Source organism: Gymnogyps californianus, chromosome 3 (assembly GCF_018139145.2).
Source record: "Gymnogyps californianus isolate 813 chromosome 3, ASM1813914v2, whole genome shotgun sequence".
In the NCBI taxonomy this organism is placed as follows: Eukaryota; Metazoa; Chordata; class Aves; order Accipitriformes; family Cathartidae; genus Gymnogyps; species Gymnogyps californianus.
Genome location: NC_059473.1, coordinates 17,177,100 through 17,204,983, shown reverse-complemented (window position 1 = coordinate 17,204,983; position 27,884 = coordinate 17,177,100). Strand labels below are relative to the sequence as shown.

The window sequence follows — 27,884 nt, the reverse complement described above, 5'->3', positions numbered from 1 at the left end:
AGTATATGCTCATGACTCAACAACTAAACAGCAGTTTTCTGCCTAAATCCACAGACAGCATCACTCAGGGCATCATTAAGAGCCTGTGAAACTTCACAAGGGCTCATAATTCTGAACAAGAGCAGGGAAAATGTTTTCTTTGGCTTGTTAGCTAAAAATCTTTACCGAGTCCAAACTGTTATTACACTAGGTGGAAATAACAAGTAAATATGAATAGGAATATCACCTAGACTTAAAAATAGCTAAAATGTTACTGGATCTCTGGGCATCTCTAAATGATTTCATAAATATTAAATATTTTTCCATGAAAATATTTTCTTCTTCTTGTAAAAATTTTTCTTTTTATGCTCATTATGGCACATAAAAAAGTGCTTTGCATACTCCTGTGGGGTTTGTTGGTATGTCTGTTAGGGATAGTTATTGATACACCACTGACAAGCCCGCGAACAGCAAACACAGACATCGTGCCGGTGGTTTAGTAACTTCCCCCACTGAGTCATCACACACAGATCTCAGTGCAGAGGTTCTCTGGGACATTGCTCTCTAGTTAGAGGCTTGATAAATTAAATAAGCATGATGAACAAGACAATAAAGTGGCAGTAGGAAATCAGACCAGAAAGCATTGGTGACTGGAATACACGTTCTTGTATTACTATTGCTTGGCTGCTAGTCCTCAGCCTTGACAGCAGCCAGTGCAGGAACAGCAAAATGAATCTGACTTCTCTTCCAATCACTTCCCTTTCCCACTGGGAGTCTCTGTTGGATTAGCAAAAATACTGACCAACTGATGAGGTTTGAAAGGCACATACAGAAATAGCAAGAAATGGCTGGCGGAGTAGAAATCAGAGAGGTGCAGACTGATCGGTGAGAACAATTTTCTCCATGCTTGTATCTAAACTGATCTCTGGCTGTGCTTCAGGGACTCAGCTGTTGAGCTGGGGATCTACTGGAGCTCTCCTGTGGCCCTCAGATGTGGGTTTCCTGTTGAAGACGAATTGCAAGTATAGGATGGACCACAGCCATACCTTGCTCTGCATCCAAGTCAGGACACAGCTGGAGAACTCCTAAGGACTTCAGTAAAAGCTGGTGTAAGCCAGTACAGCTCTGGGAGCACCAGAAGATGATTAAATGAAACAATATGGCTGAAAATTGAAGCTATGAAACTCCAAGTTGGAAATACAGTGTATTTCTGTATAGAAGGAATATGTATAGGTGTGGGAGTAATTAGCCATTTGATTTACTTGCCTACTGTCAGCGCTGAAATCCTTTAACTCAAAACTTGACGTCTTTCCAAAAGAGATGTTCTAATTCAGTCAAGAGCTGTAAGCCTGAGAAAGGAATTGATTCGGGAAGCTGTGTAGCCTGTACAAGGGCTAAGATTGGTGCTTTCTGACATTATTATTTGTGTTTGTGTTTCTTTCACATTATTTTAATATGCTGAATTATAAAATAGAAGTTGGTATTAATTGACTGTAGGACATTGGTTCAGGAAGATCAAGAGTTAAAAAATCCTGACGTTCATTCTAATAAAACATTGCAGTCTGCAACACAGATTTGATTGCAACAACACTATTTGTCCCAGCAAAGATATGATTATGGGTCAATCATTTCCACAAGTGAAAGCACATTCCTGGTGTACACTACAGTGATGGATGAGTAAGAGGGCTCTTCTTTCATGATCTCAGTCAGGATAAAAAGGTAATTTCCCATCCATAGAATAGTGGATGTATTGGTAATGGAACAGAAAACTTCTTACACAAATAACTCGGTGTTAGAAATTGAACTATCAAATGAATCTGAACTACAGCCAAATCAATTTGATAAACCTCCAGAATACGATTGTATCAGCTACAGCTTGAAAAGAAAAAGGCATTTACTTTTCGCTACAGGAAACAATGCTTTTCCAAAGAAACATCTATGATATTACTGCTGAAAAGATGCTCCACTGGCAGTCTTTTCCAAAGAAGAAAGATGCTTTGAGGGAGTGATGGAAATGGTGCAGAATGCAGTAATCCGTACCATAGCTCTTTATATCATAGGTGCACTGGCCATCACAACATGGAAAAAAGGCCTTCAGAAGAGCTCTGATCTGAACTCAAGGTTAACCAGACATTTTTCTCTCTCTTTTTTAGATTTCTAACCACTCTAACCTCTGTGTAAAATCTTCCAACAGCTCCAATGACCCCTTTTCACCCTTTCTGGATGTCTCCTAGCCCTCTCTGGACATCCAGGGTAGATGGGAAGAGGAAAAGGCTCTGATGAATTGGTGAGACAAAAAAAGACTCCCATGTCTCTGTTGCAGCTCTTACGTGTTGTGGCTTGTGCTCAGAAATACAAGCAGTTGTGCACACTCACAGGCATTTTCAGACCCCATGGCAAACCGTGGCTTGAGGTAATGGGGACTGAGATCCATGAGCATCCTACTGCTGAATTCTCTACTGCTGAGATCTCGCTTTCCAGCTTATCACCCACCAAAGACATCCTGCTGTAACTGTGTGAGATATATCTCATACCTATCTCTACAGGGGATGGGACATCCCAATCCCTATCCCTGTAGGGTAGGGATTTTATCTTCAGAATTAAGCTTCAGAGATGCAGGGGCAGTTCTTCAGTGGTAAGCAATTCAGATTTAAGCACTGAGGACCCACTCACCTATTCTTGATTTTGCTCAAACAAAAACCTAACAGCATTTTTCTCTGGAAAAAAACAAAGCAGAACTACTCTCTTACAGAGCTTAATCAACTGTGGAGAGGAATTCGGACCTAAATCTCTGGATCCAAATACTCCCAAAAACTTGAGGACAAAGTGAAAACATGGATCTAGACTGAAATTTTAGTTATGGCTTCCAGGTTTTTTTTATATTCAGAACTACACCTCTGTTTTGAACTCCAAGATTTGTGAGATGTTGAAATTCAGACTGGCATTCATATGTTCTTCTCTGCTCTTTTCTAGGGAGTTAATGAGAAAAATAATATCTGAATATTACTTACAAAACAACGGGCCCATTGGCTCCTTGGAAAACCTCATTTGGTAATTTTTCTAGGTTGTGATTATCGCTTAGGTTTCTGAAAAACACAACGATATTTATGCTAAAACAATCTGAGATTTAAAAAATAGCTTGCAGCAGTTACTACCTTCTAATGATTACTTTTCAGAATAGTAAACAACAGAAATAGTTACAGCTCATCCAGGTAGGTTCCATTAAATGCATGATTCTCAATTTCCCGAATCCCATTTTTATTCAGCCACCTGCAATAGAGAAAAAAAAAAAGTTGTGTTCTTACTCATGCTTCATAACTAAAATGTATGTAATTCAAATCAATGAAAGAGATCTCAAACAAATAAAATTATTAAATGGATATTCAAATGGTGACATTTCTATGAATACTAGCTGCTAAGATCCCAATAGTTGGAGGAAGTCTTTGGAGAGTACAGACACGAATAGGGCAGATGAGCATTACCATCAGAGATGATAGCTAAAGTAAGTTTCTGAAGCAGGGGCAGAGCTGATGAAGACGCTGGCGCTGCTCATGGCTCCCCTGGGAAGGCTGCAGCAGAGTCAGTGAGGCTGTTCCAGGTTAATCCCAGGAGGGGTGAGACCAAAATCTTTCCTGCTGGTGCTGTCGGTGTCACTTAGTTTTACTTTTTTCAAGATGTTTTTGAAACACTGGGCCACAGCTTAACCTTTGGCAGTTATTAGAAAAAAAGACCGCTGTCTGCGGTGGTCTCATGTCCTCAGCTGGGCAGGTGGAGGAGGGAGGCTGACCGTCACCGAGCCGGGAAGGAGGGCAGGAGGGGGGTGGCGGTGGTGCCAAACTGCCTGGGAAGCGGCTGATTCCTCCTACATCTGCTGCCTTGACAAATTACGCTCCCTGTCTGCTCTGCTACCCCAGTCCCACCTCCCCAGGCTCCCTCCCCTAAGAGCAGACACAGGTAGTGAACCTGGGAATCGAAGCTCCTGGGGCTTTCTGCCAAGTTTTTACTATAGTGCATTAACTAATTAACGTTTAACGTCCTTCCCTCTCTTCCCTTCATGGTCCTAGAAATTTACATTTGGGTCAGTTATATTTATCATCTTTATGGTGCAATCTTTCATCTCGCTTGAAACGTCACTTTGCAACTCACGCCCTCTCCAACAGGCAATGACAAGTCTGATTGATGGCAAAAATGGCCTGATTTAATTAAACTGTCAGCAAACCTAGACGTTTTGTTTCTAATTCACACTGAAAGCTGAGCATGCAAGTGACCCACTTATCTAAGGTCTGAGGTGGTGAGCTAAGGTCAGCATGAAAATCAGTTATGGGTCTGGCTGAAAGGATTACCCTTTTGACCATGACAGGCAGATGTACTGTCATGGATATAGACAGTACATCTATAGCTCCGTGTCTATAATGTCTGTCAGGTCAGATCAGGAGAACTGTCACCGTCCCCTTCACTTGCAAGCGCTATTAGACATGAGTGAGCAGGCACAGAGGAGAGACATGTCCCTGCTTATAGCATTTAAAACATTTATTATATTACATTGATCTTATCCATTCGTAGCTGCCAGGCTGATATATATGCTTTTAATCACAGTATTAGCACTTACTGCGTTCTCTCACTGAACATGATGCTAACGCAATGAGACACTAAGGTCATAAAATCAGAGTCACTGTTGCCATACAATGTGGACTCCTGTCACCTGGCTAATTGCATTCAAGTAGTAAAAAGAGCAAAAAGAATTTTACCTAAATCCCAAGACCTCATTATACTACATATAGCCAAGTTTCTGTTGAGACAAATTCTCCCTTCACTTCAACCAGCATCCTTATTGACTCCACTAACTCTTACATTAGCCACATGTGACAGTGGAGGCAGAGATCCAGAGCTTGGACATATGGGCTTTTACTCACCATTTCATGGCTATAGCGGTATTTTTAAATCACACTTTAAAATCCACCCAGTGCAGGAGGCCACTGCTCCTGAGGTACTATTTACACTCTATTTCAGGGCAGGAAAGCTCTGCCTTAGGCTCTAAGTGGCATGCAGACCTGGAAGCAAGGTGAATTTCTTCCATAAATTTCTAGCACTTTTTAACCAAATGTATCCACAGTTCCAGTCTGTGCTAATCCTATGCATAGCGTAAGATCAGATGCAGTCCAAATTACCGGCTTAAATATTCTTGGAGCCTGCCACAGCTAAACCTGCTAAAATTGTGTCTGCCTAGAATGTGGGGGTTCAATAGATCCTGGGTGTTTTTAATGCCATCTTGATGTGCCTGGTTTCACAAAATGATGTTGCTGTAACAGTAACTTTCTATTGCATTGCATAGTGACTTCAGTTCTGTATAGAAAACCAGCAAATTTGGGTCTAAAATGAAGTAAGTTCATCACAGCACAAGGAAAGCCTAATCAGGGACTCTCAAAGAGCACACATAGGGCCTCTGTCCCAAGGGATAACTGCAGCAGAGTCAGGACATCATCTGACCAGGCAGGTGGTGGCCAGGTCTGCTTGCACAGCTCTTGCTGCTCCTGCACACACTGGTAGGCACGGGGAGCCCGTGGCAATGAGGCTGTTGCAGGAGGCAGGGCAAAGCAGCTGGAAGAGGACTTGATCCCCCCCAGGCCAATTTTGCTAGCAAACGAGCAGCCTTAAGTCCTCAGAGAGGACTATCCTTCAATACCCAGGCAGTAATCATATAAGCAATGAGATGTCCTGGAGAGAGAGGGGAAGCCAATTTCATGCTGCTCAAGTGGCACAGAGAGGTTAAATCACAGTGAAAATCTGGGATATTTATCTCACCCCTTAGTGGTGTTATGGAAACAAATACAGCACTTGTTGCTCAGTGCTCTGAAAATACAAAGTCCCACCTGAGGATCAAATATTGTCATCACAGGAGAAAAGATAAACCAGTCCATTTGGGGTATCGTTACTTGAATATATATTTGAGAAAACTGTGTGTGTGTTAAAAACTTCAGGGAACTTGATATAGATAGAGGTTGTGCGTAACTGATAGGGAAAAAGGAGAGACAGCAGCTCAGTGACTTGTTACTGGCCTCTCTTCAAATATTGATGGTCTGACCTTGCTCCCACCAAAATCGTGAGCCCAATCAGTCGATCAGATCTTGCTTGTCTGCTTCGGTATGCAAGGTAAACTGCACACACACAGTGGGAAATTTTTCCAGTCTGGCCACTGGCTAGGTGAAATGAAGGCAGCTTGTTAGCAAGCAAACAGTATGTTTTGATATACCAACAGAAAGGATCAAAGAAGCCAGATAGTTCATTAAGAAACATGACTGTTCAAGTCAAATGTAGAGTCATCTAACCACACAGCTTGAAACTGCATTGTGAACCAGCCTGTATCAATGCATTAACATTATGTACAAATATACTATATTTCTACAACATCTACATATATTTTGCCCAAGTAATAAATGTCTTTGAATGATGTATCTGACTGTAAATATTTATGAATCATGCCAACCTTTTGAACACAATTTGTATTGCATGGAACTGTTGTAGGTGGAACATGTTTAACTTTGGCATCAGTAATTACTAAATCTGCTCTATGCTGTGCTTCTAAAATAAAGAGCAGGATTAGAATACAACAGAAAACCACAAAAGCTTTCATTTTTCATGGCAGCGAAACAGAATACAGAGATTTCAGGGGTAGGGGAGAAATCTAAAACCTCAAACTGAAATTGGAAGCGTATGAAATAGTGCCCATCCCCTGGTTTCCTTGACCCTATTCTGGAGAATAAATGAGCTAACAAGGAGAATAATGGATTTGCTATGTCTTACTCACAGAATCACACTTTCAGAACTCAGGCCCGTGAATGAATTTCTTTCGATTGTACGTATATTGATATTGTCTTGAATATCTCTGAAAAATAAAACACAATAGAAACTACACCTTTTTGTACCTCTGTGAGCCTTTCAATATGATACACTATTTCAAACACAGTATTTTTCCTTACAGTCAGTCTGAGGAACTATTATAAGCAGAGGGTGATGACTTAAGTTTTTAAGACATTTTGTCTGCAGAGCACAAACCTTCCTGGTAAAAAAGGCTGGAACAAAACATTTCCAACACCCCCATACTTCCCTCTCAAATAGGCTGAAGTCATTAAAATGCATAAAAGCTTGGGTCTTATAACCCTGAGGTGGATGAAATAGTTCCTCCAGAAAACTTACTACCCAGAAAATGCAAGCTGAGGGGCTGCGAGGCCACCCCTTCTCACAGCCTCCCAACCAGAAGAAAGAAAAGCCATTAGCCTTTTTGGCCTGATTCAGCAGGGTACCTATCAGCCCACGAATCATTCCCCTGCCGATGTCAATGGGGTTGCTTATAAGCTTTGTATGTGCTTAAGAACTTAAGATGTGGGACCCCTGTCAATGCAGTTTGTTGAACTGACAAGTAGGCATTTCAGTCTTCCAGCAGTTTTGACTGATAGGAAAAAAGGAACGGCAGATACACGTTCTGTTGCTTGCTCAAAATAGACGTCAAAGAAGTTAAACAGTATTACTCATAATTTAGACTGGGAATGTGGTTGTTTTCATGCCGTTTCTGTTGGAAAGCACAGAACAAAATGAATTATCTGCAAAGCTTGAAATTAAGCACGGTTTCAAAATTATCTCATGCTGACAGTTGAATACGGCCACAACTCTGCATTAAGTAAGTGACACACAGAGGCCTCATTCTGCAAACTGAAGTCAGCAGAGGTAGGAATAGGGAGGGAGCGCACCCATACAAGTGAAATTTACCCCTCTGCTAAGGATCTGCACAAGCCCTTTATAAACATCAACGACCCATCAAGACCTATCTTTGGGACTTAAATATTGGCACAACTGAAGCCAACGGGAATTTTCTTATTGACCTCAGTGGGGCCAGGGTTTGAACTAAGATCTGGTTTGGGACTCAAGCAGTATCAAGGCTTACTTATTCTTACAGGAAAGTGAGGAGTTTCACCTGAAAAGAAAATAAATATGGCTCAGCAGGACACAATAATTCAAGTCTAGTTAAGACTGATAATAAACATAACGGTATACAGGAGGAAAGCTCTGTAGCTCCATATCTGTTGCATTTTCTTGATGGTTTTGGGGAGCCCTGAAGTGCAGTTCTCAGAATTATGTATGTCAAGTGTATTACAGAAATTTATTTCTTATCTTATGTGTGTGTATACTGTATTCAGGCACCCCCCTTCTATGTTTCCTATGCATTTTTATTTATATTAATGTCCATAACTAAGACAATTGCAGGATTAATGTTTCTGCAGCTTGAAATCTTCTAATCAAAGATTTGAACATGCAGAACTTTGCCTGTGCGTTAACAATATATCTTGTCCAAAGGAAGAGAAGAAATAGTTGCTTATTTCCTAGGTTTTCTGCTTTCATACTAAGAACAGATTGAAAAATTTATGTCAAGATCCTTTTCAGTGAAAAAAAAATCAAGCTTTTTCTGGTATACATTTTTTACAGAAGAAATGGTGCTTTTACAGAAAAAAAGCGCCTGCTTTCACACAAAATTTTACACAAGTACTTTTTTCCCTGTTGGCACTGGAATTTTCCATAGAAAAAAATACTTCATTCTCTGGACAGTTTTGCTGCCAGTGAAAAAAAATTAGCATGGTAGAGATATTTCCCTGTGTTTTTTTTCTTTTTTTGTTCTCTTGATGTGGCCACCTCTCCACGGAAAACAGCTCTGAGACCAGCAACTCTTCCCATGCAGGCCAGAGAACTGTCACCAGGTGCCAACAAATTTCCACTGCCACCAGCCTGGTTCGGATTTCAACTGGTGAAAGAGGAGTAAAAGGCTGTTATCCATCCCCTGGGACATCCAGGCACACACTCATACTGTAGTTAAAGGAACAGTGGTCTGTAAAGTGCAAGTTATAATACTTTGTAGAATGGAGACGTAGAGAGAACTGAGACCTTTCGGGCCACATTATCATCAACACCTACAAAGTTACAACCCAAAATGCTGCCATGAAGCTAATAAGCGAACACAAGGGGAATCACGTCTTGAAAGGTTTTGTTGGAGCAGGAGAACATTCAAAGGGAGCTTTTAAAAAGTGAAAAGCAGATGTTAAAACTTACAGTAAAACTTTCTGGAAAGAGTGCACTTTATGGACAGCAGGTAAAAACCGAAGCCCAGTGTTTGATATTAACCTAAGGGGGAGAGAACAGATGAAGATTATTCGCTCTGCCCCAGGAACAAAGCACTAATTAACAAAGAAGAAAGAACATTGGTCTTAAAATGGCAGCCACAAAAGGCAGATTTTAGCCACAAACTGGGGGTTCGCTCATAGGAAGCTTGACATTGTAATGTAAAAAGGTTTTTCTCCAAAGCACAAGCTGAATTGTGTCCCACTGGAGTCGAGGGAGAAATCCTACCTCAGATAATTTCACAGTCCCTCCTGATGATCTCAGGAAACTGTCGGTATTAATTTCCCAACCATATTCTAAGAAATCAACTGCACTGACACAGGGTAATTATTTTCATAGTAGCTCTTTCAAGACAAAAGTATCAACTCACCACAATTTTAACCTTCTACTCTAATAGAGGATACATTAATTCCACTGGAAATAACATTATTTCATGAAAGTAAGAGAGAATTAGGACGCTTTATTCCCAGGCACCTCCAATAGCGAGGAACCGAACACATGTGAATGTTTCAGCAGTTTGTGTCACTGGAAATGGGCCTGAGCTTCCGTATTTAACTACCTTCACCCTCCCACCATGGCAAGCATCACTGGCCTCTGCGTGGTTCCTGTCCACGAAACACCGTCCCAGAAACACTGACTCTGAAGGACAACCCTGTGCCCACAGCCAGCGAGGAAACACGATCACAGGTATCCACAGAGCTGCACCACGTCTAATTTAAGCAAATTTTGTTATCCAGAGCAGTAGCAAGGGGAGGACAAACATGATATTGCCACGCAGCAGGAAATGGCTGGTGGCTGCTGATGCTCGGAAGGAGGGCTGAGCGCAGGAGGGAGGAGGAGCTGAACCAGGCTGGGCTCTGACCAGCTGGGAGGTTTTCCCAGCCACCAAAATGTCTCTTTTTGACTCTACCAAACAAAGAGAAAATTTGGGTTCTTGAAAGTTTAGTTATATCTTTGTATTTTTAATATGTGAGATGGTAGAGAAGGTAACTTTTCACTGAGAATATTGGTTCCTTAAGGAACGTATTAGTAGTATATGGAAGGTATTTTTTATCCTGGCACTTAAACACAACAATATTCTTTCATTACTGGATGTGATTTTTTTTTTGCAGATTCATTCCTGAATAGTTGAATGGTGATGAAAAAGACTGCTTGAGACTGGAAAAAAGTAACAGCATTCATTTGATGTTTATTATGAACCTAGATTATTTCAGGAGAGTTGCAACCTTTCAGATTTCATAATCTGAACTGAAACTGAACACCTCCATGTGACAACCAAATCCTACATTTGGGCACTCAGGGTGACACACAGGTCCATAGAATAGTCATTCACTTGCATAAATACTGCTCTGAGCTCTCTGAGCTGGTATCTGGATATCCTCAGATGTTGGAAAGCCAACTTGTTATCTCTCTCATCTTATAACAAAAAGCAATGCATTATATGCAGGAAAAAAATAAAGAAGTATAGTGAATATTCAAGAAGCCAATTTGGGAAAGTTGCTGAAATGTCATGACTGTTTCGTCTCAGGAGTCAGAGTGGTCTGACATTGCATTAGCTTAAAAATAACAGCTGTCCCGTGTGACCGAGAAAGCTCTACAAAAATGCCTTTGAAAAACTATTACATGTAGTTAAATAGAAAGCATGATTAATGAAGCAGGTGAATTTCACAAGGCTCTTATTATTTAGAGTACTTCTGCACTTACACTTTGTAAAAGGAGTTAGCCAAAAAAATTAGAAGCAATAGAAGAAGAACCTGTAATTCCCTCCTTAAAGTATTTTAAAGTACACTCTCTAAATTACTGGAGATGTACAGGTTTTTAGTTGAAAGCTGCCTTTAATTTTAAATGATTCACATGCTAAAAATTCATGCAATTCTTTTTACGAGCCCCTTGTTAAATATGAATTATGGCATGCATTTCCTTTAGTAGGTAAATGAAGAAGCAAACTGCTACCATGTAGTGTGTGGCTATTGCAGGACAGAGGAGAAGACACGAGCAGCTTTCCTTTCTACACTACTTTCCTGAGAAAATCTCAGTCCTCATGTTGTAGTAATGAAAGATGATGGTACTCTAACATATGCTACTCAAACACTGCTCCCAATGGCGACTTACTCCCAACATATCAAAATGCCACACTGGTTAGCAGGGCTTTCACCATACATGTGTGAAAAAACACATTCAAAGCCTTGGGTGATACCATAGTCCTGATCTTTCCAGTAATCCCAAAGTGTTTAGGACTCAGTTTGTACTGATGTCAACTGAACAGCATGAGATGAAGGGGAAGGCATCTTTGTCAAATCATTATATATTGAAGTAAATCTACAGGTGGCACAAAGCACTGATTGCAGAGAGGCACAGAACGGTGATTAGGAGTAGGAGAGGATGTTCTTTTAATTAATTGCAGAAAAAGAACTAAAAAAATATTTAGCCAGACTGCAGCCTAGATCTTCCCTCTCTTTTTATTCAACCAGCAAATCTCTAGAGGTCTTTAAGTGGATAATCTTGTTAGAATGTAGATAATCCAATTTACTGGATATCTTTCCTGCAGGACAGTTTTGTCAATATATTTACCATATAACGTATACATCCTTAGCAGCCTCACTTTAAACAAGTGTCCTCTTTAATCTGTGTTATAACTGAGTCCCCCCTTGCCATGCATAAACAGCTTGGTAAGAACCTGTTTTTCAGATAGCTGATGGCTGCTTTCCAAAGCATTAATTGTCTTTCTGAAAAGGCTTACTGGAGTCAGCACTTACGAAAACATAGCACCATGCTCAGCAGAGAAAAAAAAATCTTTCAGAAACTAATTCCTGGAAGATTCTGGCTGCTTATCTCCAGATATAGCAACATGCCTGCTCTTTTTTATGCCAAATTGGTAGGAGCTACTCTGACAAAACTGGGAACACAGTTTACCTCATCAGCTTATTGTGGGTATTTGCTAAATTGCAAACCCAAGATAGGCAGAGATAAATACAACATCACTCAGGAAGCATTATTTTTGTGTCCCTTAATCATGCTGGTTACTTTATACTGCACGTGAGCCTGACTCCAGCAAGAGATTCCTCTGACTCATGTGTTCCAGCCTTTCAGGCTAAGCCCAGCCTGTAATCCACAACACCCACTTCTGGGGCAAGGTCTTTAACCGTGGGGCTGCCATGCAAAAGGAAGGAATGGAGCATCACTTCTTTTTATTGAAGAGCCAACTTCACGCAAAGGGTCAGTGATTCTGTGGACTTTGCTGCATCTGCAGCAAAAATCAAGTTTGGGAAGCATGCCAGGTACACATGTGTCAGGTCCTCCATGAAATAAGACCAGGCAGGTACAAGCAGCTGCAAGACTTTGGAGTTGGGCTCTGCTCTCCACAATGCAAACTATTCTGCAGATAAAACACATGCTTTTGCGACCTAAATTTCCCCTTCCCTCCAACAATCCAGCTGTATGCCCTCAAAATTGATCTGAAAGGAGTGTTACATTTAAATCTTTCTATTTTAAGCTGAGATTGCTTAATACAGGGCGTCGACACATCCACTGTAAAAAAGAACCAAAGGACACAGATTACACATGAGAACTAATTTTGGAAAGAAAATAGGTTTGAAAAGCCATCACTACATTATTAAACAGACAATGCCACAGCTCTCCCTAATGAGAACCAGATAAATAATCTTGTACCCATGAAAAGGTCAATAAGTTACCATTTTGAAGCAGTCTGTCTCTTTGGCATATATCCAAAAAGGCCAATTAACAATCCTCTTCACTGCTTCTAAAAGACTGGTGAGAAAATTAAGGTTGCATTTTTTTAGAAGGTTTAGAGTATTTCAGCATTGCATTTTTTTAGTGTTGCATTTTTTTTGCACTTTTCTCTCCTTGTGTTTTTGTCATACTAGTAATGATGATGCAGGAGACAAAGGCAGTGGGGTGAGCAGGAAATGTATTTGTACCCAAGTTGGCAGAGATAAAAGCATATTAATGTTCAACAGCTAGTGGCTGTAATGAGCCCATGAAGCTGATGAGAGGACTGACAAGGCTAGCCAGAGCTTCTTGCCTGCCCATAAATAAGACCTAATGGCAATGCAACTATTTTTGAAGCAGCACAGAGAAAGCCTTGCAAGCAACGTGTTGCAAAGGTCATTAAACTGATGGGCTATGGGGCCTAGGCTCAGTCTCAGGCATTAACACTGATTAATTTTTCTCCTTTTTTTTTTTATGAAAACTGCCAGTAAATACATATTCTTCTGCAAGATTTTCTGAATTGTGTTTTAACAGTTCTCTCACAGCCACAGCACTGTCATGAGGAAACAGACCATGCGTCTCGTATCCTGCCAGACTGCTTTCTGTGGCTGGAAACTTCAGAAGAACCACAACGGGCCCAGCAGTGGGCAGGTACCCGAGTCCCCCTGCTTTGGCATGCTGGTTGCAGCTGGGTCTCGCCATACCTCTTTACACCGAGATACAAGGGTGCCTGTGCCAGCTGTTCTGACTGGTGGGTCAGACCAGAAGGGCTACAGAGGTCTACAGCAGGGTCTGCAGCAGAAGGTTGGGCCAAGGACCTCTCTGAGTACGGGCCTCCATCTCCAGCTCCAGCTCTGCTGCCTCAGTGTGGACTATTTGGGAAGCTGGCGTGGACCCCAGCTGGGGAGAAGATACACCACATGGGCAACAGCAGTACGTCCCAGTGGAACCAGCATCAGGTTTGCTTTTCCACTCACACACAACCCCGCGTATGGTCAGACAGAATCTCCTAATCTATTTTGTGACAAGATATTTATGAAATCACTTGCTATTCCTTCCTAACTTCCAGCAGTTAATGGGAGAATTAGGCTGTGATGTCCAAAGTGTGTTAGTTTCCCTTCGTGGCCTTAAAATTTTTGTCATTTCTCAAATAGCTGTTGATAGCATTTCTATCCACACAGATGCTTAACTCTTTTCTGAATTATTTTAAACTCTAGGCCCACATGAGCTCCCCTCAGCATCTTGCCTCATATTTTTACTAATTGACCCTTCCTCATATGTCACTGGAAGGTGAATACCAGGACTGGGTTACCTTTACCAACTGCCATTTGCAGCCTTCCATTAAGGTTTCTGCTTTCTCATTAAATTTCAGTCCTGTTCTTTCAAACAGTAAAACTCTCTGCCTTTTCAAGGGGAGGTTTCTAAAAGGGCAAGCACCAGTGAGTGAAACGAGATGATGGAGAAAATGGCAGTCTTTCCTACAGAAACGTGCCAAGAGAGAGCACAAAAGTATGACTGTACGTAGAGAGAGTGACCTGAGCATGATGTAACTCGGCATCACACCCAGGTCACTGCTACGTGGAAGGCTCTTAGAGGGACTGCGGGTCCTGCTCCTGATCCCTATGGTGTGACTTGGCGTAGCTCCACTGAAGCCAAAGGTGTGCGCTGATTTATACCCCCAGCACAGCTGCCTCAAACCTTGTCATTAGCACGAAAGATACATTTATCTGTTCAGACTCTCAGAGCCATGAAGCCTGCACCTTTTGTACTATTTGTAGTCGTACAGGAGGGTTTTTTTTTTTTGCCTCCTAAAATGAAGGCACAGAGGGGATGCAGCATAAATCCATAAGTGGAGTAAACACCAAAGATGGATTTTATCAATTTAAATTAGAGAAAAGCTTTGGCACAAGAATGAATGTGAATGAAGTGGCCATGAATAAAATTAAAGAAAATTTTCTAGTCACCAAATCATTGAGTTTTTGGAAAAGCCTCCCCTGGAAAAAAGACAGAAAGCAGGGAACGGTGGAGAGCATAAAAAATGTCAATAAAGCACTTAATTAATGGGATACATGGAGTGGAGCCAGTAAGAAATGGGATACAGTAGTCTGGGGAGTCTCTTCCGGTCCTGTGTGCCCACAAGAGAGAATACCTTAAAAAGTACCCAAAATATATTTTCCTCTGATTTCAGCCAGTGAGTAGAACTAGCCAAAGAGGAGTGGGGAATGGTTAGTTAGACAAGCAATCCTCTATATTTTTAATCTGTTGCTTCTATAGGTCACAGTAGAGCTGCTGCAGCTGAATTTTTATAGAGGTCGCATGTCTGAGTGTTTGAGCCAATGTGTATGGGAGTGTGGAATGACAAATGTTCAAAAGAGGGAGCACCCACTAAAGTCAAGACAAAAACTTCTACTACTTCGGATAGTTAAAGTGGGGATTTACCTTTTCCTCACGACCTAGAGTTTGTGTCCCACATTTAAAAAATCACGGAAATTAGTGTGTTCATTACTATGTTCACATTTCTTCTTCTTGTTCTTCAATTTTGTGTGAGATAAATGTGCTCCCATTCTTTCTAACCATCTGTACACCTGACAACTGTACTACCCATAGCAGCTTGTTCTGGGGATTTTACATGGGATAAACAAATGCTGTGTTTTCATTCATAGGTAGCCAGAATTACTCAAAGACAGCAGTCACCGCTGAATGACTCAGGCTTGAAACCAAAGGAAAAAGGCATATGATTTCTTCTCATGACAATGCAAATTTAAGTCTTTATTTCCCTACTGCTAAGAGAAAAATCTGTGTTTCAGTTATGGACATAAAAAAGTTAAAGTTTATCAAGGTGCCTGGTGAATTCGATAAAGCAGATATTGGTAAAAATACTGGGGAGAACGACAATCCTACCGCAACTCTAACGATGTATTCTAGTTCCATGAGGGCTTAAACTATAATGGTTTGTGTAGCGCTAAATACATCTTATCTCTTAAAATCCAAACCTTAAATCTCAAATCTTAAAGTCAAATTCAAATCAATGCCTTTTGGCATTTTTGAGCTCAGAACCTGTCAGATGCTAGTGATTTTCAGAGACCTTAAACAATTATTAGCTTACTGGGAGCTATGCTTATTAGACCACTGACCTGATTTCATCCCATCTTTAAGAAATATCTAACCGGACAATTAAGCACTTACTCTTATGTACTCAAATGTAGAAATCATGATCAGGCTTCTTGGATAAGTAAGGCTTCTTGTGTAAGTTAGGAAAACAAGGTTAGGTATATGTGCTCAGGTGGATGGACATACAAAAGTTAAGCTAATATCCTGCTGGGTGTGTATGCCATTGTTCAGCAAAGAACACCGTGGGAGCTTATTTAAACTACGGCTATTAAAAACAATTACTGTTAAACCGAGTTCATTGGACTTTGTTGGGGTTTTATGCAGAGGAGAAATTATTAGTCCTGTTAAGATCACATGCTAAAAGCTGTGAAAATATTTTTGGGTAAAGGTTTATTTTAGGGATGGATTCAATTATCACTTAATTGTAATGGCAACCCCATGGGAGCAGATGTGGCAACCACAGTTGTGCAAGTGGCATTCTTGATAAGGCTGGCTAATGAAATAAAGTTAAACCATACACCAATACATTTGTATTCTAAGGTTTTAATCATCTCACATCAAGTGTTAATGAAAACCATTGCTATAGCAATGGTTTTCATTATGTTTTTTTTCTTTGGCACTTATTGCTAAAGAAAAGAGAATTTGAATGCTTAATACCATGTGTATGAAGTATAACAGAAGGCAGAGCCATAGCAAAGACAGATGAGAGAGATTTTGTCCCAAAGCTCTCAGGAGGAGTTTCAACCTAAAGTTGTTTTTATAGACAGAAAAAAGGCCCAGCTCGTTTTCTCATCACTCAGTTCCCACCTGTTGCTTAGAAAGGCTCAAGGATCTTATGTGTGTGAATACTCCATGGAAGGTATTATCTTCAGCTTTTTTGAGGACTGTGTGCAGGCCTGGGGATGAAAATGTGGATTGACAATGTGCAACTAGCAGGGGGAGAGAGGGCATTATCATGTCTTATTACCAAAAGTGCTCAGCACAGGTTGGACAGAAACACATCTGTATCATTCAAAATGACTATAGTACTTCACAAAGAGCAAAAGATCTTACAAATATCTGAGGCTAGGAAGGTGTTGGAAGGCATCTTGATCAATGTACACGAGGTTGTTGGCCTTCTCAATTCTTCTGCAAAAAGAAAATGAAACATCAGAGGAAATGTATCAATATATTGATCTTAAAATATCTGTGGTTGTCCCATGATGTAGTGGTACTATACGCTGAGATTTTCTCTTTGACAGCAGAAGATCTGCACGATTTCAAAGAGCAGCCTACCACAGACTGGCAGACCCCACCACCTTTTGATACCAGCTGTGGTTTGAGGATAACTTTCAGGCTGACCAGGGAAAGAAAGGGACAGTTAGACAAGAAGATGGAAAAGACAAAGGGAGATTTCAAATGTTCCTTTATCACTATGAAATCTTCAGAGCTTCCCTGAACCAAACTGCAAAACCTTTGATACTTGCCTATCGTGAATCTTTATAATTGTCTCCTTTGAATTTAGATTGCTTATTACTTACATTTCATGTAGTTTGGGAAGGTTGGAAAACACATTTGCTTCTATGACCTCCAAGGCATCATTCTGTGAGATCTCTCTGAAAAATAATTTAAAAGTCAAGATATTTCAAGCCATGGTGAAGCAGAGAATGGACAAGTGAAAAATTCACAAGGAACTTCTTCCTAGATTACTGATGAGTTTTAAAAATAAGGTGGATATCAGATAAGAAAACAGACCCCAAAAACACCGATGAGCTGCCACCAAGCCAAACAACAACAGTCAGGAACAGACATCTTCTGAGGCTGAAGTTTGTATCTGTAATGGCAGTCCTGCACCTCCTGCTGTCACCATTCCCTGTGTATTAGAAGGCAGGGCTCATCCATCATTGGCTATTGGATCTCTGACATCACTAATTAGTGACAGAGATTTAATGAAAGCTTTTAACTCGGTGAAGAAAAGAGGGGGTGAAAGGCGACTGAAATAGAGAAGTCAGCTAAAAAGTTCCCAAGAAATATGACACAACTTCAGCAGTAGGACAAGATGCTGTCTTGACCTGATGTAAATTACAGAGATTAAAATTAAGCCACCAGCAGACACATCCTTATTAGCAGGAGCTGGAGACCACAGACATGAAGAAGTCTTCCATACCTTGGACAAAACCCTGTTTGATCTCTTCTGTATATAATTAATGTCTACTTCCAACCACAGAACTGCAGAATAAAAATGGCTGGTTTTCTGGTATCAACACACCAGAATGCATCTCCTGCTGGTCCAGAATACATATTTTTTTTCTCTCTTAATCTGTGGGATGGCAAAGAGATGGCTCAGGTTCTGGTGTAATTTAGAGCTCAGGAGATCTCCTGGTGAATCAAGAGGTAAGTACTGCAGTGCAACCTGTCCTGATTACATCCCTTATGCTGGCAGTGACCAGGAAAGTTGAGGTAAAGACAGCTATGCCAAAAGATTCCCCACTGACATTTTTGGAAGTGGTGCAACAATGCTATTTCCCAGGCTGAGGTCAGCTGTAGGAAGAAAAATTTGTAATACAGATATAACTCAGTGATAGTGTGATGGTCTATTGGATTTTAATGGCAAGGTAACTGTGCACATCTTTGGAGTGAAACCTTGGATAAATGGTCAGATTGCAAACTGGCTGGCACTTGTTCCTGGATATATTGTTCTTTTGAAATTATATTGGTTGCAATTAGTTTCGAACAGGCCTGAGGTAAAAGAGTAGATCGTAACGACAGGTGCAGTCACAAAAATAATCACAAAAATTATTACAAGTAATATAAAAAGTATTCCACTTCCTTCTGACTAACAACTGAACCATACCTGACAAATTACCTGCCCATTTAAGACAAACAAAAGCCTTGCAAAAGAAGATAAGTTGCTCATCTGACCTTTTCTGCTTTAAAAAACGCCTCAGTGGTTTGATATTTTTTATTTTAATAAGAAGCTCTCCCTCCTGTTTCCTCAAGGTTTTTACAGAAGAAACCCAGCCCTCCTCTGCTCTGGGAGCTCTATACTGACTGGAGAACAAGAAAATAAAAGCGCATGAGGACTGACAATAGGTGCTCAGTAGGGTGCGATGAGAACGGGGTTTGTTTAGCAGTGCTGAATCACCAGCTCACATGTGAACATGTTCCTCTTTATTATTTAGGTTTCAGCAGCAACAAAATGCTTCAACTGAGACTGAGAGTCCTTCCTGCCATGCAAGGTGCACAGCCATTGCAAGGGATGTTTCAAAGACTTTTTATGATCTTCCTGTTTTCTTTAAAAATAATGCATTATAAGGTATATGGTAGAAGCAATCACCCCCTACGTTGTATTTATATGACAGTACAATTCACTTACTTAACTACAGTCTAGAAGATTTAACAACATGGGCGGTGTCTCAGCCTTAAGATTCGGTTTGGTTTTGCTCATGCTCTTTTTGGACGGTCAGCAGTATATTTGCCATTCCCCACAATCTAAAAATCAGTAGTCTAGGAAAAAAAAAAAAAAATCACAGAAAGAGCAGAACATTTAATACCAACAAATCCATTTAGCCAGAAGAGATTTCATGCCACTAAACAGCTCAGGGAAAAATGTTGCAGATTTGTTGGTCTTATATAGGCAAAAAAAGTTTATTAAGAAACCACAATACAGTAGTGACCTCACCCAACAGATAGGGCTGTCGAGGGTAATAATTTTTTATGATCCAATCTGCTATCTAACTTTGGAACAACTTGGACGATATACCTCTTTTAATGGAATGCTTAAAACAGAAAGTTTCTGCATCAGGACAGTGTTTTGGCTTCCTAAGAGTGGGATGGGTTATGGGCTTTGTTTCAGTTTCAGAAATGGAAGATACAGATCTGATTAAAGTAGGGCATGAGCAGGCCATGACACTTTGGAAGGCTTGGAGAATGCATGGTTAAAGAAGGAATGAAAGAGAGGTAGGAAGATAGGAATCTCTAAACTGTTTTTACAAGATTAAGTTTTTAAAAGAATTAACACTCGTATGAAGGGAGTCTTTCAGAGATTTGGGGAATGACTTGACTTTCATTCTAATATTCCCATTCATAGGTACAAAGGCGACGGTCATTTTTTTTTAACAGGTAATGAAAATATGTCCATTTAAAATTATTTTTGCTGTCTTCTAGCTCAAGCAAACAACCACTGCAGCAGTTGTGGTTATGAGCCTCTCAAGACAAATAAAGGGAACAAAAGGGAAACTTGTCAATGGCAGAAGACAGTAACCCTTCTGGTGTTGGGCTTCGTCCTCTGTGTTCAGGGGATTATGGGGGGTGAGGGAAAAGGGCAAGACCCTCTGTCCCCCGCAATGATTTGTGCATCCTCTGCTACACTCTCTCCAGGAAATCCTGTTGGTGATGACCTTACTCATCTTCATTCTTTGCAGATGAATCCCAGTTTGCAGCACTAAAGTGCTGTTTTCTGACAGAAGGCCATTGCTATTCTTGTCCTTTGGGGTGTCCATATACCTGTTAAGGCTGTCATTCAGGTAAGAAGAATAAATTAAAAAAACCCATTCCGTTTAGGAGATCAGTCACACACTGTGAACAACAGGCAGCACTAGTCTGGATTTTGGTTGCATAATTTGCGTGAAGAATTTATTCGTACCTGGCAAAAAATGCACACCCTGCTCATGGAAAACCCAAAGAACACTATCTTGGATACAGGTATCTCTGGCATTAAAAGTACGAACCACTGCTGCTCACATCAAACCACCAACTCAGCAGACTCAGATCCTCTGTAGAGGAGAGCAAATAATACCTGCAGCAGCAACTACAAACAGAAAAAGGGGATTGCTGGCCAGTATTTGTGCAAGTGATTTGTCTTACAGTATAAATACACACAAACAGATGATTGCTCGTAATGCATATCTTATTATATGTCATCACAAGAGAAGATGGGACTCTTATTATGTTGTTTGTTTGTAATGAATGATACTATTAGCTCTACTGTTAGCTATCGCAGCAAATCCAGACGGCAATTTGAGCATCATTTCTGATGCATGCAAGCCTTTGAATAGATGGTATGCAAAACAATCAGGGGCAATTTCTTAAAAAACCCCAAACCTCCAAAACCCCAAACCACCCAGTGGTTGCAAAGTGCTTAGGCATCTGCCTAAGCTTAGTTTCCACTGCATGCACAGCTCTATTGAAATCAACAGTGATCCTCAAAAGCATAAATTGTTTACTCAAACACAGCCTGAAAGAGGAAAAACTATTCAGTAAAAATGTTTTACAAAGGCACAAAGTATAATTGTTTTTATTTTTCTTCAAAGAGAATGTAAGACTTTAAGGTGTGACAACATCACACGTCTAAAGAATTTCCTCTAATTTGCCACTAAAGTAGCAAACTGTAATTGTTATTACCTATTCACAAGCAACTGACTGCAGTGTAGCATTTCCATGTGCAATAGCCGGAGCCAGTGACAGTAGGGAGAGAGACGGAAAACGAAGAGGAGGAGGAAGGTGCTGCCTGTAAGACAGTACAGTCGCAGCTCGGTTTAACCTGCCTGCAAAGCTGCCCTTAGGCAAGGCTGGGGGTACATCTTTGTGACATCTGTGACAGAGCCCAGCGTGAAGCAGAAGAAGTATTCCTCTTCAAACCAGCTGCACTCAAAGTGCAACCCATAAAAATCAAGATACATTGAAATGGCCTTTTAAACAATTCTATTAGCAAGGAATTTATAGTTCATGGCAGTTTCTTTGTAGTCCTCTAAAGAAAAAGTCTCTTAGAGTAATCAAAGTCTTACAGCAAAAGCAAGACTGTATTAAACTCACAAACTAATGGTCTTGCAGCCAAACGTTCTCATATTTCAAAATAATGAAAGAATAAAAGACTGGACATTTATATGTCTTTTATGATAAGAATTCCTTTCAGGATCAGAGCGGAGCACACAGACATGGAGAGGGTCATTTTTCCCCTGCTAGGAAAAGTGCCTATTTAAAACAAATGTGTGTGTGTGTGTATGTGTGTGTGTATATATACAGATATAGAAGTTTAACATAGATCAGTAAGTAGAAACTTGTGTCAAAAGAAGAGCAAAGCATATGCATGGCAGAAGACCAGCTTAGAGGCAGATCACAGCATCAGTCCCTTACACAGTGCCCAGGGACGTATGCTCTCAAGCACAGAGACCTTGTAATACCAGCAACAGGAATGACGTAGAGTAACTGGTGCCCAACTGGTGAGCTTGGCTGTATGACAACCACAGTAAATGTGGGATTTATGGATTTCTGCATTTCATCTCCCTGTGGCAGACTAGCAGAGAGTGCTGCCTGTGTGTTGAGGTTTCTCAGGCACTCTTTTGGTGTGTGCACCTTGCCCACAGACATGGAACGTGGTGTGAATGGAGGATTTCCCCCCTCTCCAGCCACACTGCCCTCCTCTGTGGTGCTGGGTGCGACCCACTCCCTGCAAACTCCTGCAGCTTTCCTTAAATTCCCTTCCAGAGCAGGTACGTACATGGGCTATACACTTGATCTGTTCACCTTATATTTCCTGTGATACATCATAATTGGGCCTTTTGGCCTTTTATCCTCAGCCTTTAAGGCAGTTTTTTGTGGCATAAATATCCTGTGGATTCCTGTGAACAATTTTTTTCACTCCATAGGTACCTGCAATTAGCAGCGATACTGGAGGTATCAGGTACCGATTCCCAGAGCAGGTGGCCTCACTGGGCTCTCTGCACTGCAACAAATCAATAGCTTTGCATTGATTTAAGGGAAAAGGGAAGAAAAAAAAAAACAGCCAACAATTTTTATCTTTTTCCCCCTTTTTTTAAATATAAATACTCTTTAGAGCAATTTGCCAGGTCAGTTTTACTTGGTGGTTTGACTGACGCCACAATTTGTGTCAAGCTTAAGAAGGAATTAGCAGTAGTGTGGTGTCACACAGGCAATCCTGCCCAGCATTTACTGGGTGAGCACCTGCGGGAACAGCCTGCGATGTGTCTGAACTGAAAAATCAAACACCTGGCTACCTCTGTCTCCATGTTGTAGATGGAGGAGCTCTTATTTCTTTCAGTCTGATCAGAAACAAGCCAGTCTGAAATCTCCTTTTGAAAACTTCTCTCTAAAGTGACAGCAAAATGCTACTACATTGATTTAAACAGGTTACAAAAGAAAAGCTATTTTTCTTAGAAGTATTAGAGACTTTTGACCTTTTAAAAATAGATAGTTGACACTTTCTCCTGCCACTTTCCTTGTGAACATGAAAAACTTGTCTCCCTACCATGATTTATTGAACACCAGGGAGTTACTGGCTAATATATCTTAGCAGTTATTGACATTTCAAAAATGAATTCAAGCACTGATTCTTCTCATCATGTCTTTACTTCGCCGAAGATATACACACATGTTGTACTGACCTGACTAAATAACTGGGATAGCCATTTAACCAATTGAGTATTAATAGTAATTTCACACTTAGAGCAAAATAGTGTATACGTAAGTCTTTGAAGGAGATTATCAGGAGGCACCAATACTGTGTCTTCCTGCCTTCTCCAAAGGGCATGACACCATATTCTCAAATAAATCAATGCAGGCATGGGAAAAATAAAATGCAAATTTCCGCACAGCAGACGGAAGCAAAGGGGATTTTAGTTCTATCGGTGCTTTAGCACCATGCCAGCAATCCAGATGAAAGTCTGTTGAGAGTTTGGTTGCGTGAAATTAATTGTCCATGTAACAGTTTTAAATTGGTCTCTCTAATCTGAAAAAGCGTGCGATTAGTCTGCAGAATTGGAACTGATAACAACCGGATCCAACAGCAGAAGCCACATCATTATAAGAATTGATTTTATAATCAGTACAGTATCAGTTTGGCGGGACAGATATCTCCTCATACTCTAGCACTAAGGGGATGTATTATACTAGTTTTAGTTTATTGCCAGCAAAGCTGAAAATGCGTGAAGCTTTGTAGAGTCAAACAAGTAAGGACTGGGTCTTTGGAGGAAACAGTAGCTTTCTGCAGAAATGCTGGCTCCATGCAGGCAGCCCAGAGAGATGGAGTTTATAACTCGGTGCCCTCCAGCTGCTGGGGCAGACGTACCTGCTGCCCCTTGCATTCGGGCGTCACTAAATTTTACCTTTGACTATGAAACCTTGTAGGGAAGGCAGAAAAATGTCTCAAAATAAAAACAACCACCCTGGCAATGGCACTTTTTTCTCTCTCCAGAGGATCTTGAGACCACACTGGCAGACAAAGATGGTTGTTCAGCTGAGGAAGGGACCTCCTCGTTCAGAGATGCTGACACCAGCTTCATGCCCACATCGTGGGAAATGGGCTAGCAGCATTTATTGCCACTTATCTTTTGTTACTTCTCTCTTGGCTTTGATAGCCAGCTAATGATGAATATTTTTATTAAGATGACCTGGGCAGATGAGGAGATTACATTTGAGATAATCACTCAGGAGAGCAGCTGAACGAGGAAAAGGGGAAAATAATTTCTGGAGAAAATCAATAGGTGGACTCTCTTGGATTGGGAGAACATGTGGCCTCCAGGACCCAAAGTCTAGTGACAGCCTTTCCAAACAGACCATCCTGAAGTAGATGTTCCCAGACACTTCAACAGACAGTTTTGAAATGCTTTAAGGAAGCACACATGCACAAGAGGCCTCTGGAGGACAGTTCATTACTAACTCCAGTGCATTGGAACAGGAAGATCCAGAATAGCAAGTGCCTCAGATATGCACAATTAAACTTTTTAGCTAAGAGGGAAAATTGTAAAAAAAATCCCTCTTACTCCTCAGTTCTGGCATTAAAAATCTTCCCAGGCTTATGAGAGGACTCTCAGTATTCACCAGAGCAAATCATGCAGTGTGTTACACACACTTCAGTGAAATAAATCTCCATGACTTGACCCATCATGAGAAAAGTATTAGCATTGACTAATGTTAAACACAATTATGAATACAGACATTGTCTTACAGCTGCTAACACCATCCACTACATCTTTCAAATGTCCTCCTGATGATTTAGGTTTCTCTTATTCAATGTTACAGTCTCCCTGTGAAATACCTTTTTCCAGCACAGAGATTTCCTTCTGTCTTCTTTTCTATTTGCATTCATTCTTCCTTTCCATAAAAACTACTTACTATTTTTGTGGTTTGTGTCTAACTGAGGCCTTGACCCTACAAACTCTTATCCCTGAGCTTTGACTCCAGGCTCAGCCAAGACCCTATTGCATAAATATTTGCATAATTGGGGCCCTCAGATATAACCTATCTGGGAAAAGGATATTCTTTTATGCTTCCAAAGTTAAATCCAAACCTCTGCCTTGTAACAGACTGCCAGAGAAAACACAAGCACCAGCAAGAAGCTACTAAGTCAAAAGCTTTACAAAACAAGTGTGCAACGAGGGTTAGTTATCTGATTGCAATACTGTGGTATCATAAGCAGAAAAAATTACCGTTAAGCCCAAATCTGCAGGTTCTATATTGGAGGATGCAGAGAAGACACACTATACAAACATGGGAATTACATACAATCCCTAACCCTTTTGCCAAGTGGCTGATGGCAGCAAAGAGGAGCCTGATTCAATACATCTAGAGTCTCATTTGACAGATAGCTGAACAGGTCTCCACTATGAAACCTTGGAAAGTCACATGCTTCCACCTGAGTTTCCTTGACACAAATAACCCTCTTCATCAGCAAACACTGCAAGACTGCACACAGATAAGAAAGTCTTAATAGGGGGAAGGGAACATGTCATAAAACTTGGGCCAAAATTCAATATATTAATATGTTTCTGTGTTTGTGTGTGCATACACGCAATATTCCAATAAAAGCAATAAAAATAATAGACCCATGGCCACACTATAGTGCTTACTCACTAAAATCAGCCAGCAGCAGCCTTTCTGCACATCTAACTCCATTTACAAGGAAGTTGCTCATGTATGCCACGAAGGGTCTCTGCCACAACTATGCTGTGTCACTCAGGCTTGTAGAAACACCAGACAAAGGCTTTCTGCTACCGTCTGCTGTTGTAGTGCTGTAACAAGAAAGTCCTCAGACTGGACTCAGCCCTTTGATGGGGAGCCCTCAGTACCGATTCCCCCAGAGAAGTCTCCATAGGAATGAGGCAAAACCCTTGAGAACCCAAAGGTAATTCCTGGCCGCTTGGGAACGACCTGTTTCTGCTATGTAAGAGCACTTTGATCTCCCTGGGAGCCCTTCTCCTCCACACTTGTATCTAACTGGGGACGTAGAAAGAAGCTGGAGCTAGAGAAGATGCAAAAAACCTTATCTGAAGTAGTTCTTCCTTCTTCATCAAGGGAAAAGTAAGAGGAATCTTCCTCCCCAGCCACAGCACTTAAAGAAGGAGACTGAACAAGAAACGTGGTTTGAATTAAAAAATGATGTTTTCCTTAGAAGTTACTGTGTCTATTCCTTTGCTGTACTGCATTGCATATACTTATGATAGTTTTCTCTCTGGCTTCCTGTATTGATGTAAACAAACTGGAACTTACAGTGTTTTTGCAGGACACAAGCCTGGCAAAAACTTTTTTGTTTCCAGTAAAACACTTTGAAAAAATACTATTGATGAGGGGGAAAGAAAAATCCTGAAGAGATCCCAAACCACAAAAATTACCATTTGGAAAAGTCATGTTGATGAAATACACTTAAAAAATAAAAAAAGAAAATGAAATCCATCATTTCTGATTACTATCATTGCTTTAGTTGAGACTGAAGGAGATTTCAGACTCTGCAGCAGAAGGCATGGAAATCCATTGGTTTTAATATATTGGATCTGTATTTACATTAGCATTGTACACTTTAGAGGAGTGCATATTCTCCTGTAATTTTAAATAAGTATTGTCTCTAGAAAGCACGCAGCTCAATACACAAAAGGACACAAAAGTACACAAACTTGAAGGCAATCCTGTGAGAGCAATTTAGTATTCAGATTTAAAGGAATGTTTTGTGTATGTTAAATACCGAATTGAAAACTAAAAGGCAACTGCTATATTGTTTCTTCCATCAGACTGAAAACAAAACATGTATTTTTGGATTATTTCAACAGGAAAATGAAGAAACAAATATAACATATTATAGAACACGATCAGAGCTCCCTCTGAAAGATGTTCTGTCTTGAAGTTACCCAAATCCCTAAGGATTTGGACTGGATCCCTGGGCAGGAGTGCATTTTTCTTATATGCAGAAAGGTACAGCAAACAGAAAGCAACCAGCAGTACCAGCACACACCTTATTCTTCTCCACAAAGGTAACAGGCTTTCATTATATTCTTTCTATTAGTTTGAGGATGGCTCTGCAGGATGGCTCTGGTTAAGAGATTACCCAGGTGAATCCCTTGTGCCCCATGCCCAGCCGGGAGCCTTTGGTGAGGACAGATTAGGCAGCAGCTAAGTACGAGGGCTTTTAATTTTTTTTTTCCCGGGGGGTAAATTACTGGTGACATGAAGTGGGTACTTCAAAATGGCAGGCTCAGGACTTGTCTCTACAGTGGCACCTATTTAACTCGAGGACCATGCAAAGCCCCAAACCAGATGTTTCAGTTTCATTGTTAGAGTAATTTTACTCTGATTTAGTTGATCCTAATCAATTTAAACATACTTCTATCTTTTTTTCTTTTGCTTTTAAGTGGCACAAACTCCTTAGTAAGCAATTTTATATCTTATTTTCAGTTAAATGAATGCAACTGTGCGAGCATACAAGTCCCAAGAAGCCGTAGAGAGAATACTCCATTTATTTGAGACCTGTTAAAAGACATTCATGCTACACAGTGGCTGCATTTCTGCTCACTTTTTTCTTTATGCGCTGCTAAAGTCAATTTAAGGACATTCATCCACTGAAGACTGAGAGGGGCAGAGAAACTCATGTTCACTTGGCTATGACCTGAACTCAGTACACTCCTGTCTCCCAT

At 40.7% G+C, this 27,884-nt stretch overlaps 1 protein-coding gene across 2 annotated transcripts in view; it reads right to left on the bottom strand.

The window, feature by feature from the left end:
• Window positions 1-27,884, bottom strand: part of FSHR (follicle stimulating hormone receptor) — an 86,536-nt gene that overhangs the window by 12,976 nt on the left and 45,676 nt on the right. Inside the window, exons 3-8 of one of the 2 annotated variants that reach the window (XM_050894654.1) lie at window positions 17,505-17,579; window positions 17,038-17,112; window positions 9,076-9,147; window positions 6,785-6,862; window positions 3,181-3,249; window positions 2,991-3,065 (exon numbers count right to left, since the gene is read on the bottom strand). In XM_050894654.1, coding sequence (XP_050750611.1) covers window positions 2,991-3,065; window positions 3,181-3,249; window positions 6,785-6,862; window positions 9,076-9,147; window positions 17,038-17,112; window positions 17,505-17,579 — 444 coding nt within the window. The remainder of the gene's footprint in view (window positions 1-2,990; window positions 3,066-3,180; window positions 3,250-6,784; window positions 6,863-9,075; window positions 9,148-17,037; window positions 17,113-17,504; window positions 17,580-27,884) is intronic. The other variant, XM_050894653.1, reaches the window with a different exon arrangement.